The 13,900-nt window shown below is 56.2% G+C and overlaps 11 protein-coding genes across 11 annotated transcripts; 7 read left to right on the forward strand and 4 right to left on the reverse strand.

Annotated features, from left to right (window-relative positions):
- Positions 1-46: 46 nt before the first annotated feature.
- On the reverse strand, positions 47-501 carry BDY17DRAFT_324237 (uncharacterized protein; the record flags this gene model as incomplete). The annotated part of the gene is made up of 2 exons (XM_033737154.1): positions 47-55; positions 148-501. The coding sequence occupies 2 exons, from the start codon at positions 499-501 to the stop codon at positions 47-49; spliced, it is 363 nt and encodes a 120-aa protein (XP_033590082.1).
- Positions 502-1,244: 743 nt separating this feature from the next.
- On the forward strand, positions 1,245-2,285 carry BDY17DRAFT_251019 (ketopantoate reductase PanE/ApbA C terminal-domain-containing protein; the record flags this gene model as incomplete). Its single annotated transcript, XM_033731130.1, has 1 exon — positions 1,245-2,285. One exon carries the CDS (start codon positions 1,245-1,247, stop codon positions 2,283-2,285), a length of 1,041 nt encoding a protein of 346 aa, XP_033590083.1.
- An 89-nt stretch (positions 2,286-2,374) lies between these two features.
- Positions 2,375-3,255, reverse strand: BDY17DRAFT_324239 (uncharacterized protein; the record flags this gene model as incomplete). The annotated part of the gene is made up of 3 exons (XM_033737155.1): positions 2,375-2,671; positions 2,734-2,944; positions 3,017-3,255. 3 exons carry the CDS (start codon positions 3,253-3,255, stop codon positions 2,375-2,377), a joined length of 747 nt encoding a protein of 248 aa, XP_033590084.1.
- A 128-nt stretch (positions 3,256-3,383) lies between these two features.
- On the forward strand, positions 3,384-4,472 carry BDY17DRAFT_297537 (Alpha/Beta hydrolase protein). Its single transcript, XM_033733614.1, has one exon. The coding sequence runs from the start codon at positions 3,460-3,462 to the stop codon at positions 4,336-4,338; it is 879 nt and encodes a 292-aa protein (XP_033590085.1). The 5' UTR covers positions 3,384-3,459; the 3' UTR covers positions 4,339-4,472.
- BDY17DRAFT_346085 (uncharacterized protein) lies at positions 4,425-5,098 on the reverse strand (the record flags this gene model as incomplete). Its single annotated transcript, XM_033738092.1, has 1 exon — positions 4,425-5,098. The coding sequence occupies exon 1, from the start codon at positions 4,854-4,856 to the stop codon at positions 4,425-4,427; it is 432 nt and encodes a 143-aa protein (XP_033590086.1). The 5' UTR covers positions 4,857-5,098.
- Positions 5,096-5,967, reverse strand: BDY17DRAFT_297538 (uncharacterized protein). Its single transcript, XM_033733615.1, has one exon. The coding sequence runs from the start codon at positions 5,895-5,897 to the stop codon at positions 5,319-5,321; it is 579 nt and encodes a 192-aa protein (XP_033590087.1). The 5' UTR covers positions 5,898-5,967; the 3' UTR covers positions 5,096-5,318.
- An 868-nt stretch (positions 5,968-6,835) lies between these two features.
- On the forward strand, positions 6,836-8,295 carry BDY17DRAFT_149585 (uncharacterized protein). The gene is made up of 2 exons (XM_033729609.1): positions 6,836-7,916; positions 7,971-8,295. Exons 1-2 carry the CDS (start codon positions 7,185-7,187, stop codon positions 8,058-8,060), a joined length of 822 nt encoding a protein of 273 aa, XP_033590088.1. The 5' UTR covers positions 6,836-7,184; the 3' UTR covers positions 8,061-8,295.
- A 154-nt stretch (positions 8,296-8,449) lies between these two features.
- BDY17DRAFT_316855 (uncharacterized protein) lies at positions 8,450-9,298 on the forward strand (the record flags this gene model as incomplete). Its single annotated transcript, XM_033736040.1, has 1 exon — positions 8,450-9,298. The coding sequence occupies one exon, from the start codon at positions 8,450-8,452 to the stop codon at positions 9,296-9,298; it is 849 nt and encodes a 282-aa protein (XP_033590089.1).
- A 102-nt stretch (positions 9,299-9,400) lies between these two features.
- BDY17DRAFT_149589 (uncharacterized protein) lies at positions 9,401-11,731 on the forward strand. The gene has a single exon (XM_033729610.1). It carries the CDS (start codon positions 9,503-9,505, stop codon positions 11,513-11,515), a length of 2,013 nt encoding a protein of 670 aa, XP_033590090.1. The 5' UTR covers positions 9,401-9,502; the 3' UTR covers positions 11,516-11,731.
- Positions 11,732-11,769: 38 nt separating this feature from the next.
- BDY17DRAFT_297542 (uncharacterized protein) lies at positions 11,770-12,604 on the forward strand. The gene has a single exon (XM_033733616.1). It carries the CDS (start codon positions 11,900-11,902, stop codon positions 12,410-12,412), a length of 513 nt encoding a protein of 170 aa, XP_033590091.1. The 5' UTR covers positions 11,770-11,899; the 3' UTR covers positions 12,413-12,604.
- A 115-nt stretch (positions 12,605-12,719) lies between these two features.
- BDY17DRAFT_324247 (uncharacterized protein) lies at positions 12,720-13,355 on the forward strand (the record flags this gene model as incomplete). The annotated part of the gene is made up of 1 exon (XM_033737156.1): positions 12,720-13,355. The coding sequence occupies one exon, from the start codon at positions 12,720-12,722 to the stop codon at positions 13,353-13,355; it is 636 nt and encodes a 211-aa protein (XP_033590092.1).
- Positions 13,356-13,900: the final 545 nt, after the last annotated feature.

Consider the following 13,900-nt stretch of genomic DNA (forward strand, 5'->3'; position numbering starts at 1 on the left):
TGACCTCTTGTCCTCCGCCAGAAAAGCACACTGCATTCCCTCCCCGCTAATATCCCTCTGCCACCCAGGCAGGCAGAACCCAAATATCGTCCCCGCAACATCCCAATACGTCCGCTGCTTCGTGCTAATGTACTGAAACCTCCCCACCAAGCGAAACGGCAACGGCGTATTCTTCCCCGCCTTTCCCTCAAACACCTCCCGGATTGTCGCGCTCGTCGTGCCCCGCGGCGGCTTCACGCGCGCCGCAGGCTGGAACGCCGTGACCATCACAAACGGCATTTGGTCTTCTGGATCTGCTCGCGCGGCCTCGCCTTCGTCGGAGAAGGTGTAGCATTCCGAATCGAGTTGTAGCATGTCTGCTTCGTCGTCTTCGGAGATCCCTAGGCCGTGCGTGCCTTGCGTTGCGAGGAAGGCGGCGGGGGGGCCGCCTTCTTTTAGGCCGGCGTGGAAGGCGGAGAGGAGGGAGAATTGGTGGATGTCGTTTGGTGGGGGTTTGGCCATGACCGGGTGGTGGGGGGGCATTGATCACATGGAGGACATGGCGAAGGGGGAGAGTGGGAGAGAGGAGGAGAGGAGAGAGGAAGGAAGTAGAAACTCACGAGACGTGCGGTGAGGGTTTTGGGCCCAAATATAGCTTGGGGCTTTCATGCATTTGCGTGCATCTCTAGTTCCTTCAGGTCTCCCCGCAGCGAGAACGGCGGTGGAGTGTGTTAGGTAACGCGAGGCATTGTGCGCCGATTTCGAGCTACAAAGGGTAGTGCAAGACCAAGCATCGGGTCGAGGTAGCTCGTCATGATTGTTTGGATGAATGGTAATTGCAGCATGAGAAGATGGAATGGATCTCTCGGGACAATTATTTGCTCGCTCCATACGAGCAAGAGTGACGTCGCTTCGCACGGTCCATCGGAGCCTCACTGTCAGCCGCCGATATCGTCAAACGTTGGACGACATGGTACACTCACGATCATGATATTTCTTCCATCTGCCCTGCCAAAAGTATCTGTACAAGTCAGTTGATTCAACCATTGATGCTAGCTGGAGGGTTTCGACGAGGTTGCGCACTTAACACTACGGCACCTTCTTTCCATCGTCGGATATTCACGTTATCCGTTGCCATAGGCGTGAGACAGAGACAGCACTCCTTCGCCGCAAAGACTGCAATCTTACCGGCGGTCAATCTGAGCTGTACCGAACATTTCGTCAGACGTTCACCCCTCCAACGGCGTTCATCTCACGCAACCAACATGGCTCCCACAGTCCTCGTCCACGGCTCAGGCGCAATAGGCAGCATCTACGTCTACCTGCTCATCAAAGCCGGCTTCTCCGTCACAGCCGTCTGCCGCTCCAACCACGACGCAGCCAAAGCTAACGGTTTCCTCATCGACTCGGAAAAGTACGGCAACAACCTGCGCGCCCACCCCAAAATCGTGCGCACCTCCGCCGAAGCGGCACAGCAAGGCGGCGTTTTCGACTACATTATCGTGACGTCCAAGGCCATTCCGGAGGACAAGACGAGCGAGCTCATCGCGCCTGCTGTCACGGAGGGGAGGACGTGTATTGCGCTCTTCCAGAATGGGGTGGGGATTGAGGAGGAGTTTGCTGAGCGGTTTCCTCACAATCCGCTGCTGAGTGTTGTCGTGTATCTACCCTCGACGCAGATCGAGCCGGCGCATATGCGCATGGGCAATTTCGAGATGCTGCAAATCGGCTCCTTCCCTGCTTCGGCGTACAAGGAGAAAGTAGGGGTCAAACAGGCGGCGGACACGTTCGTCGAGATGCTTCAGAAGGCGGGGAGTAATGCGAAGTGGTTTGACGATGTGCAGGAGATGCGCTGGCGGAAGCTGATGCTGAATGCGTCGTGGAATCCCGTGTGTGCTCTGTCGTTGAGCAGGGATGTGGCGTTTCTTGCTTCTGCGCCGGATGCGGATCGGGAGGTTGGGGCGCTGATGATGGAAGTGGTGCACATTGCGCAGGCGCTGGGGTATTCTAGCGTCAATGAGGAGACGCAGGTGGAGCAGTTGAAGCGGGCAAAAGACCGAGTTGGTGGTGAGGGTATTGAGCCGAGTATGCTGGTTGATGCGCTGAATGGTCGACGCATGGAAGTCGAGACTATCTTGGGGAATGCTGTGCGAACGGGCCGGAAGGCTGGCGTTGCGGTGCCCAAGTTAGAACTCTTGTATGCGTTGGCAAAGGCGCTGGATGAGTCGATGCTGTACAGGCAGCCGGGACAGAGTTTGAAGGGAACTGAGACGAGAGCTGAACGGGGGAAGACGAATGCTTCATAAGTTGGAGATGGTATAGAGTCGGAGAAAATATAGAAGATGGAGCGGCGACTTGCCCAAGCAGCACATCATTCCGCCACCGTCGACCAAACTCAGGCGCACTTCTCAATCTTCCACTCCTTCAACGCCTGGGAACCCAGCTCAACCAAGCCCGCGTTCGACATGACGTCTTTCCCACCAGTACCGTTCATCGCCTGATGAAGCTCCACAGCAGCAATGTCGCTAACGTGCACACTCGGCAGCCCAAGCACGGCTTCCAGTACCGGCAACATCATGCGTCTCGCCATGGGCGTCTGAGAATCAGTAATCGCGCCTGGCTTGGTGATCTGCAGCTCGATCCGGCCCTTGGATTGTGCCGCCTCGGCGAGCAGTTCAATCTCGACAGTGCCCTTAAACCGTGAGAATGCAGTCAGACGGGCAAAGCAAGATGGACTCGAGACGGCAAACTCACTCTCAATTTTCGTTCTTCGCCCATTACCCATAACGCCCTGTCCTGGTCCCGTTCCGTCAAAGCGGCCGAGGTGTAGATGAATCTGAACGGGTGGGCTGAGTTGGCGACGGCGAGCATCGATTTAAGGCCGACGAAGGGATAGTCGTGATTGATCTTCTTCAACTCTTCGGAGGTCATGCCTTTGGATTTGGACGGCGTGACTGCCAGATTCCTACCGCGAGTCAGCTCTGTCATCTTTTACTCACACAGGCCTTGCGCGAAGGTCAGGTGTAGTCTTGCTCACCAAATACACGCATCGGCACCTTTAAGCTGCTCTAGGACGTGAGCAGGCCAGTCGCTGCCAAAGTCGTCCAAGATGACGGACTTCAGCTTACTCTTATCTGCCTGCGAAGGAAGGCCGTCTGGGAATGTAGCTTGGCGGCGAGCGACGGAGATGACTTCGGTGATTTGGGGGTTCAGTAAGGCGATGCGAATGCATTCCCTCCCTACGAGACCCGTGGCGCCGGTGAGGATGATTTTCATGATGGTTGTGGGGGTATTTGTGCTTGGAGATGTGGGATTTGTTGAAGGAATGTTGGGCTTGACTGATGAGGCTGAGGTCTTTGACGCCAACTTGCACGTCAGCACTAGGAAGACTGCACTTTCAGCCTCCAGGAAAGAAGTAAGACGGCAAAATGCAAACGATGTCATCCCACCAGATCCATTCCCCTATCCGTATCTGTCACCATGGCGCTCCACACGAGTGGCACGGTGGAAACCGGTGATGGCGTTTCGCTCGCATACGACCAATGGGGTGACCCAAGCAAACCAAACATCGTCCTCCTCTCGGGCTGGAATCAGACGGCCGCGCAATGGCGAAAGCAGTACAGCGCCCTCTCGGACCACTTCCACATCACCACCTACGACCATCGAGGCCACGGCGAGTCCGAGAAGACCGATCACGGCTTCCGCGTGTCCCGCCTGGCTGCCGACTTGGACGAGCTTCTCGTGCAGTTGAACCTGCGGTCCGTCACACTCGTGGGCCACTCCCTGGGCTGTGCCGTCATTTGGTGCTGGTGCGATCTCTACCCTAATCGGCGCAGCACCATCAACAGCCTGGTCTTCATTGACCAAGTTGCCGTCATGCTCCCCAGGCCGCACTGGACGGAAGTAGAAACTAAGCACTACGGCTGCGTCTTCCCCAACGACGAAGTGCCCGACGCCTTCTTCCAAGCGCTGGCTGGTCCTGATTCTCGAGCCGTCACCTCCGGCTTCGTGGCTTCCATGTTCACGAGCAACGCTTCTCCCGACGACGTCAACTTCGCTTTGGAGCAGAACGCAATCATGGATTCGAAGCATGCGGCTGCGCTGCTCCACGATCACACTAGACACGATTGGCGTGATGTCTTGCCGACCATCAACGTCCCCGCTCTGGTCGTGGGAGGGGCTGGGAGTGTGCAGACTCCCATCGCGGGCTGCAAGTGGGTCGCTGCGCGCATCCCAGGTGCTCGGTTCGTTGAGTTTTCCGAGGAGGAGGGAGGCTCGCATTGCTTGTTCGTTGAAAACCCGACCAAGTTCAATGCGATCCTGAAGCAGTTTTTGGAAACGCAGGCTGTCTCGGTGTAGGAGCTGGTAGGCATCCATGTGCTTTGATATCCTTGTCGTTGTTACATATAAGCCTCTGAGTAACATATCCATTCCTCACGAGACTCCTAACTCCGACTCTGCCTCTGCTCCCGCGCCCCTTCCCCCCGCACAATCCTCCCCCCAACAACCTCCCCAATCCACCTCGCATTAAACGCCAAAACCGCCGCAACGAAGACTTGCACCCCCGTCGGCAGCGCCTGCACCCAGTAGTCCGCATCCAACCCCAACTGCTCCACCAGCACCCGATGCGCGGCAGGATGCTCCAGCAACTTGGGCACGCCCCATTGAGCCGCGTCGCGTAGATAGCCGTTCAAGAGGAGCACCACGCGGGCTAGCAGCCAGGGGAGTCCGAAGGTGAGGAAGCGGGCGTGCGCTTTGGAGAAGTTGCCGCGCGTTGCGGCGGAGGAGATGAAGAGGATGACGGCGGTGTCGATGAGGTAGTAGATTGTGGTGGGGGATTGGACGAGGGAGTTGATCGCGTGGGTCAGGTCTTCCATTGTGGCTTGTCGCTTAGAGTGCGGGCCTTGGTGAATGGATGATGGATTCGTTATGCCGTGACGTTCTTTCCTGGTCGCAGATTCGTCCCCCTGTACGGATGAAGTGAACCCTGAGATGGCATCGCAGGTGAGAGGAAAGTTTGGGACGGCGGAAAGTTTCCAGGTGGGCAACAGCTGAAGCTTAGCGTGGTGGATAAAAGCGAATTGAGCAGCAACAGGACATAATAAACCCTGGATCTGCGATCTTCCTCCGCCGTATCATGCATACCAGCAGTCTACGAGAAAAGTGAATGCGGATTTACGATCCAACATGAGGCGATGAAGAGAAAGTCGAGGGGAGCACTGCAGAGCATGACCTGATCAATTCACAGAATACCAAACTACATTCCAAACAAACCACTTTTCTGCGCCGTCCTTCGCCCACGCTCACAAACTCCGAACCCCCGTTCATCTCGATGCCTTCTATGCTGGCACGATATAGGGCGTGAAGGGGATCGCATTGCCCTTGCCCTTGCCGGCGGCCTTGGGCCCGCTGACAATCGACCAGTCGGGCTGGAAAGTAGGGCTCTCGAGTTGATTATAACTATTGGCGCCAAAGTTGCAGTTCAGCGCGCAGCTTTGAGGGTTGATGGTGCACGTGACGGGTTGCGTGGAGCAGGTAAGACCCTCGGTAAAGACGACGTGCTGCTGGGTGTTGTAGGAGCCGAAGCAGCCGGCGAAGGGCGTCTGGCCTTGAAGATTGTACAGGTAGTGCGTCGAGGGATCGAGGTACATGAGGGCGGCGTTGACGGGTTTGCCGTTGAAGACGCCTTGCTCGTAGGTTCCGGAGGTGATTTTGAGGTAGGCGCCGTTGAAGGCGTTGGTGGGTGTTGGAGATGTGCTGGCCGTGACCTTGAATGGGCCGAGGATGGGATAGCCAGTGCCAGAGACGGTGACTGTGGTGGTAGGGGGAAGAGTGCAAGTCGCTCGCTTCTCCAGAGGGGCGGGCGATGCGACAACGCTCGCGACAAGAGCCGCGACAGCGAGGAGTTGACAGTACATTTTGTAGCTGCTTTGGAAGGATGATAAGAGCGTATAGGGAAGAAAGTGAATATGAACTGCGGCTGAAAGATCGGTGGGGAAGCTCACAGACCAGCGAGGCACTCACCTTGAATATATATATACAAGCTGGATCGCTGAACTTCACCCGGTAGCCAGGTAACGACCAGGGTACACAGGTAATCGCGGTCTAGAAGAAAGGGCAGGTTGCAACCACCCCGCCGCTTTCGGAAGTCGAGACGCTGGTCAATTTCCGCTAGACTGCTGTCTAAGCCTTAGGGCCGTCGCGCAGGCTGGGCCGTACCGTAGTCTGTCAATGGTCGGGGCAGTTGTTATTTGACAGCAGGCTCCGGAGGTGTATAGGGAGGCGGCAGAGCAACGGTCGCGCCAAATGGGGTTCCAAGGAAGCCATGGTACCAAGGACTAGCCTCGTGTTGATCAGCAGGAAAAGAGCCCGAAAGAGAGATGTTGTAGAGCCGCGCTATCCGCTCGGGCTGAACATTCGTCGTGGCCTTGAAAAGGTATCCTCTTGTCAGATGCCATAGTAGTTCTAAAGCCTCTGTGATATACACGACTGTGTTGGCTGGGATCCAGGAGGCCGGGTGTGATACGAAAGGGCCTATTCAGATACACCGCGATCTGCTGCGTTTCAGAAGCTGCGGGGAGGAACTGTCAGCCCAAAACCTCCGATATGACGCCGATGGCTGGGAGGACTGTTGGGGTTGGCCTAGACGACACTCGTTCGGCGCCGAAAACGGGCGCGAGAGAGGCTAGGAAAAGTCATGTTCGGGATAAAATAGAGAAGATGGCAACGATGGTTCGGGGTCTGGGTTAAGGTTTCCCACTAGCGCGGGTTCAGCCCGCAGTGGTTTCCGACCAGAAGGCGCGGACGACTCGGCGCGATGCAGGTGTGCGAGTTTCGTCGTCGTGCATGAACGCCTGGGGAACACCTTGCATGTACAAACATCATCCACATTCGGAGAGTGCTGCTCGACACCATTGTCGTCGCTACAAACATCAGGACGGAAGTAACTACCTGAACGAGTGAAGAATTGTCTCCGAGATAGGGGCCGCCATTCGATCCTTGGTACGGCGCTTTTTGCGGGACGCGGGAAACGTGGCAGCACATGGCCCACCCGGCCACTCACATTCACTATCCATCACAAATCTGGTACTGTGCCCCGGAGACACCCTAGTCCACGGCGTTTGCATCCGCGCCGCGCACCTCTGTACCTGCCCAGGGCCCGCGCGCGAACCGCGACGAAGACCAATGCGAGCCTCGCGATCATCATGCCCGCCGAACACCCTGTCAAACGCAGGCGGCTCATCGATGGAACGAAAGTGTTGACTAAACCCTTCGTCTCTCCCCTGAAGGTGCGCCGCGGAGACCACGACCACCCAGGCCCGGCCCAGAATGCAGCCACGGTGCCGACTCAGCCGACAACGCCCACAGATGCGACCCCGTCGACATCGGCCAATCCTGCCACTGGAAGCAGCGGAGGGCTGCCATCGGCGAGTTCTACGACCCCTCGCACCAATGCTTCATCGACCCGGACACCGAAGATCAGCGATTCGGCTGAACTCGCGGCTCACAAAGCGTTGAGTGCTCTGGAGGCCCAGATCCGCACTCTCCGCGGCGAGATCGACACTCTTTCGCAAGCCTCCAAGCTGGCCTCGTCGGACACCGACACCAATCTCGAACGACTTATTCAGAAATGGAAACTTGCATCTCAGGCTGCCGCAGATGAATTGTTTGTATCGGCCAAGGAGCGAGTTGATGGGATGGGAGGCATGGCTGCTTGGAAATCGAATGAGATGAAGAACGTTCCGTGGTCTAGCGACACGGAGGAGAGTAATAATCCAGACCGTGAAGTTGACTCTGATGGAGACCCTCTGCCTGAAGAGGAGCAGGAGTTCCGCAGAAATGCGAGGCGTGAGGCGCGGCGGAAGCTGGAACATGCTGCTGATTTGCAGCGCCAACAGGCGCTCGATCGACAGCGGACTGATGATGGGGATGGTGGTGTAAGCTCGCCACGCTGCGGTTTCTGAAAGTACTTTGGACTAATACACCAGCAGGAATTTACGATGGCAATGATGCTACGTTCGCTCAATATCGAGCTTGACACGATAGGCTACGACAAGAAGGCTGAAAGGTGGATCACTTAAGGCTGCGCGATAAGCGCCTTGCTGGTGATCAGCACTGCTGCCATGGCATGACGATACGAAGACACCACGACTTCATACTCAATGACATGATCGATTTAATGTTGTGCCAAAGGCTTACAACACCCAACGTACTGCCAGATACTATATGTTGATGTGATCCATATGCTCCTCATATGATTGGCTTCAGCCTGCCAAGCGCGCTGAAAGCTCTCACCTCACCTTACCTCGATTAGCCGTATGTCATTGTGTCCCTTCTCCCACAAGCTTCACAACTATTTCTCTTCCTCTTCTGTCACTTGGAGATGTAGTCTTATGCCACGTAGAGTAGGCCAAGCTATCGCCTTACCTTCTTACGCTATTCCTCGCTTGTTCCACAACCCCCAACCATCATGGCCTCGTCCGACTTCGCCGGCGGCTTCGTCCTCTCTCCACCTCCTTCATCAGTAGCCTCTTCCGAATCCCACTCTCCCTCATCCCTCCCACACCCACGCAGCACCCCCCTCCGCCCCGGTGGAAGCAAAGAAAGCTACCTCATTCGGCACCTCGACGCGCAAATCCTCCAAATCCAACGCCGCTACGCCAAGCGCACCACGTTCTCCACATCCGCCCTCACCAACGGCTCCAAACCGCCAATAGCAGAGACATGGGCGGGCGACGTCAAGGGATACAGCAGCATGAAGGAGACGTGCAAGGATGTCGAGCAGCTGGTTGATGTGGTGTGGATGAGTGGGACACCGTCGCTGCAGGTGCCGTACTTGATGAATTTGGCGATGATTGTTGTTACGGCTGTGCATGGCATGCCGCCTTCTCCTAAGCGCCTTTTCGGGCTGCTTGGGAAGTTGGATCGCGCGTTTGCTGGCTTGTTGCAGGGGAGGGATGTGGAGACGGGGGAGGCGTTGCCGGGGTTTGAGGGGAGGAGGGGGGTTAGTGGGACGGAGAAGGTGCGGATACGATCGCTTGTTGAGAGGACGAGGGTCAGTGTCGTGGAGGCTTTCAAGAGGGCGGAATTTGAATTTGATGAGGCGGAGGATGAAGACGGGGATGGAATGGATACAGCTGACGACGGAGAGCTGGTTGTGGAAGGGGAGGACTTTGAACGGGAGGATGATGAAGATGACAGTTGGGACATGCAACTCGCGAGAGTCTACGATCGGACAATGGTCGAGCTTGGGGACAGCTTGGAGGAGCCCAACATTGGCGTGATCACCGAGAGCCGACAGTATAATCGCGATGGCTGAGAGGCGTTGTGCTGCACAGAACATTGGCGCACCACCCGACGGCTTCCACTACGCCCTGGCTCCTTCCTCATGCAGAAGTTTCGATGCCGCCAAGAAAGTCAAAGCGGCTTTGACTTTGTGTTGCCAGCAACAACCACGGAAGAAAGAACGCAACCGCGCTCTTGAATCACTGCCACACCACTCCCACGGCGTGAATGGGACAAGATGCCGACCTACCGTGCCACCGGTGTCACCGCTACCCTCATCTCCTGCGATCTTCAGTCTTCCCTCTCCAATGCCTTTAGGTTCAACCAAGGCGTCGTGCAGCAGGAAAACGCCAAACGAGTGCAGAGTGTCTTTTCAAGCGCGCAACAGTTGCCTGAGCGGCCTATCGGCGAGGATGGGAAGGCGAACGGTGTGGTGCGATTCGTTGGACCGAATGAGGATATGCCTTTGTTCATGGCTGAAGCTGGGGACCTCCTTTCGCGAAACGAGAACGATGATCTCGATGCTGAGATGCAGGACGCGCTCGAAGAGGATGTGACACTCACGGAGTATCCTCTTCCGCTGACCAGCAGCGACGGTTCGCCCCTTACATCTCTCGCCACAAGTCCGACCTCAACAGAGCACAGCTTCGTCCCCTCTCCAAGCAAGACCGCAAAGCCCGAATGGCCCAGCACTCACGGCACTCCCGCAGCTGCACTCACGACATCGAACATGCAAACACTTGAGACCATGCAACGTCTTGGTACTCCACAAGCTCTGGCCTTGGATGTCCACATCTCCGAAAAGTCATTCCTCTCTTACATTTCTTCGACGAACAACGGGCACAAGAATTTGGCAAAGGGTCTCAAAGTTGAAGTCTTTGTCAACGGCCAACTTACAGACGTGACCTTTGTCAATGAGATTGAAGGCCGACGTCTCTGCGTACAGATGGTCGACAAGCATACAGTGCGCTTTGCTGGTACTCGCATCCATAGGCAGGTCGAGAAACCCTGGATCTATTGCGAGTCAGGCTCACAACCAAGAGCATCATCTACATCTGATGGTGATGCGGAAGGCAGATGGAACGGTGTTCGTACCTGTCTTATCGAGGAGAGCCAGGCTCGCGGCGTGAATGAGTTCGGCGACAGGCCACCCTCAGCCGACTTCCTGACAGCGCTGGCTGGTGTTGAACTTCCACAGCACATGCGGCAGTGTCAGGGCATCGGCATCATCGATCTGATCATCACCGTAGGCAAAGGCAGGAAGTACGGGCCGGACACAACCTATCTTATGCAGCCCACGCGCTTGAATGACCCGGAATACAAGGTGCAGGATCCCTCGACTCCGCGCTTCTCTGTCGATAACAACGTTCTCGAGACATCGATCAGCACCAAGTCCATCAATGCCGCGACCGTTGAACGCCAAACTCCCAATCTCATCGCCCCTACCACACCATCACCCAACAAGATCGCGGATATGGTCAAAGAATTTGGTCTCCATATCGATACGAAGAAGAAGACGGTGGTGGGCAATTACGAGAATGCCAAACGTACACCCGGTAAGAGTGGCAGGACTCTGCGACAACGTCTGGGGGATTTGAAGAAGATGACACCGGGGAATATGGAGAGTGAGCTGGCGAGATTGAGAGACGAGTTCGGCGAAGGCGGTGGGGCGAGAAAGAAGCAGAAGATTGGCAACGAGTTGGAAGACTTCATCCTCGCGGATAGCTCGCAGGTGGTAGGCACTACGATCGACCCTGCGAAGCTGATGAAGGACGCTGCCGGTCTTAACCGCCCACGCGAGGACAGCGTGTTTGCCGACGAAGCCAACAGCGCTTCACTCCTTGACGGCGCCCCGTCATCGCCACAAGAGACGCCAAGGAAAAGGACCAGAGCCGCAGCCCTCGCCAACTCGCCCGCTCATGTGCCGGTGAAGCAGCCCAGACTCCGTGGTCGGCATGGTCACACACCACAACAATCAATGGCCGGTGCGGACGACACTTCGACTGTGCAGCAAGCACCCGCCACGCAATCTCTTTCGGGCAGAGGTGCGAATAGAACGGCAAAGAAATGGGGTTCCAAGGAGCAAAGTGTTGCGGAGGCGCTGGAGAGTTTTGAGGTTCCGGAGACTTGTGAGGGCAGCTGTGTAAGTTACGATGCAAACCCAGATGTTTCGCGACAAATTGGCAAGGCTCGGGGTGGGGAGTTCTACGAGGAGGTCTTGTTGGTCGGCATGAGGTTTGTCGTGGTATGATTGCGTTGCTGCCGCAGTGGTGTGTAGCGGAGCAATCGCGCGGTATTCGGCAGAGCAAGCTTTTAACGAGCGTGCATTGGCGCGCACTCTTCGATGTTCGTCAGAGCTGCTTTCTTTAGTAAGAAGGGCAGATTTGTAACAGCCCTTATGATCCGCATTAATGTTGGGTGGGGCGAGATCGGCATGTGCCTGATTACTTCCTGTTTAGGCAATCGTGGCATGCTGCGGCTGACGGCGTCAGCTGGTTGCATAACGTTGCCTTGTACATATACCTTCGGTGTTGTCATGGTTTCTCGCCCGAGACATCCAGAGAGAATGAGAGGATAGGTACTGGACGCCTGGTGGTTGTGGATTGGACGACTCCTGGATCGGAGGCCACACAACATGAAGTCCACCACTCCACCGAAACTCGACTCGCTCTCGCAGCTCCTACCATGTTCCCCGGAGACACCACCCTTCGACTACCCGCCGCCGCCACCGAGGACAGTCACAGCGCGGTTACTCGAATCAATAGCAGCGCGAATGATCGAAATGACCCAAAATGCCGAATGGACGCATCCGGACTGGGACTGGCTCGTCGCCCAAGACTACATTGCAGAAACGCCGACAGCATCCTTCTCCGGCACCCCCTTCGCCGCAACAGTAGGCAGACAATCATTCATCGACGGCGTCAAGGCGTACAAAGAGGCCTATCCGGGCTTCCAGGGCCGGCCTTGGAGCATCGCGGCGGACGTCGATGAGGTGCACGGCACGGGGCGCGTTTTGGTGCTTTCGCATGTGCATGGCAACCCGCCGCCTTTGGTTATGGAGGGGGTGACGGTTGTGGATTTTGTTTTGACGAAGCAGGGTTGGAGGGCGGTGAAGCAGATTACCCTTGGTGGGCCGCGGGCCTTCTGATGGATTTGAGCGGTAGGGCTTTTTTGTTCACCTGCCTCGGCGTTTGGAAATACGCTGCCCGCTAGAAGGATAGAGGCACTTGGCCCGGTTATAGGGAGGGGAAGCTGCCTAATTAGGTAGGAATGGTGACAAACCGAGGCTGAAAGCACTAATAAATCGCTGATCGCGCTGCTTTCTTCTTGCTCGTCAGTATATGTATTGTGACAGCCTGTCAGCCATAAGGCGACCCGAGACAAGGAGGGAGACTGAAAGCCTAATGCTTATGGAATGGCCGTCTTCCATGCCTTGCTCTACACACTAGATCAACATGAACGGGAAACCGGATTCGCTCTCCCAATTGTTGCCCCAGCAGATTCGTTACGCCTTTGATCGACACGAACAGAAAGCCTCCATGAAACCGGGTTCGCTGTCTCATTTATTGCCACAGAAGACTCTATACGCCGTTGATCGATATGGACAACAAGCAGCCACGGAAGCGGATTCGCTTTCCCAGCTACGGCCATACTTCACACAAACGACAGCTGCCCACTACCCATCGCTTCAGCCAAAGACACCCACAGCATCGCAATTAGAATCAATGACGGCCCGCATCTTAGACATCGTCCAAGCGGGCGACTGGACGCACCCAGACTGGCAAAACTTCGTCGCCTACGATTTCGTAGCAAAGCTGCCAATCCGAGGCCTGACCACGAGCAGACAAGCGTACGAGGAAGGGTACGAAGTGTCCCGCACGCTCTCTCCGCGCCTGTACCACCCGCCCAACAGCATCGTGGCGTACGTCGACGAGTCGCAGCAGACGGCGAGGGTGTTTGTGCTGGCTCAGCTGTTTGGGAATCCGTCGCCGCTGGTCCGGCAGGGGGTGATGGTTTACCATTTTGCGTTGACGACGCAGGGGTGGAAGGCGGTGAAGCTGCTGGCTATGAAAGGGGCGGATTTCTACTGAGCTGCTGCGGAAGAGCCTGCTGTCATTACGGGGAGATACGCTGCCTGGAGGAAAGACTTCTTCCGGTATTCAGGGCGGTGGAGATGCTGCTGAGGGGCAGGAAAGATGACGGAATCGGCCTTGATCAGGAGCTCGGATCGAAAGCCCTGGGAAACCGAGCGAGCATCACGTCTACAAGTGTACTCAAGCGCTGATACACCCGAGATCCCGCTCAGCATTGCCAGACTTCAATCAAACGGCATCGCGTTCTATAGCGTGTTTCTAGCAGGTTTCAGCGCCGGGATTTCCGATCAGAGATACCCTATGAACTGAATGGGCACCTCGCAAGATGCTGCGGCGAGTCTTTGCGTCGTGCAGCTGCTAACAGCACGTGCTGGAAATCACTATCCACGTGAGCTCATGCTGTGAGCATTTGTTGCGAAAGTATACTTCAGATGATGAGTAACTTCTCCCGTTTTGTAGATCTGCAGATTATTTGGAGGTCTGGTGCACGTGATGACGCTCCGCATTCCGAAGCTAGCGCAAAGTGGAGAACGCGGACTCGA

Source organism: Neohortaea acidophila (assembly GCF_010093505.1).
Source record: "Neohortaea acidophila strain CBS 113389 unplaced genomic scaffold BDY17scaffold_5, whole genome shotgun sequence".
Taxonomy (NCBI): Eukaryota; Fungi; Ascomycota; class Dothideomycetes; order Mycosphaerellales; family Teratosphaeriaceae; genus Neohortaea; species Neohortaea acidophila.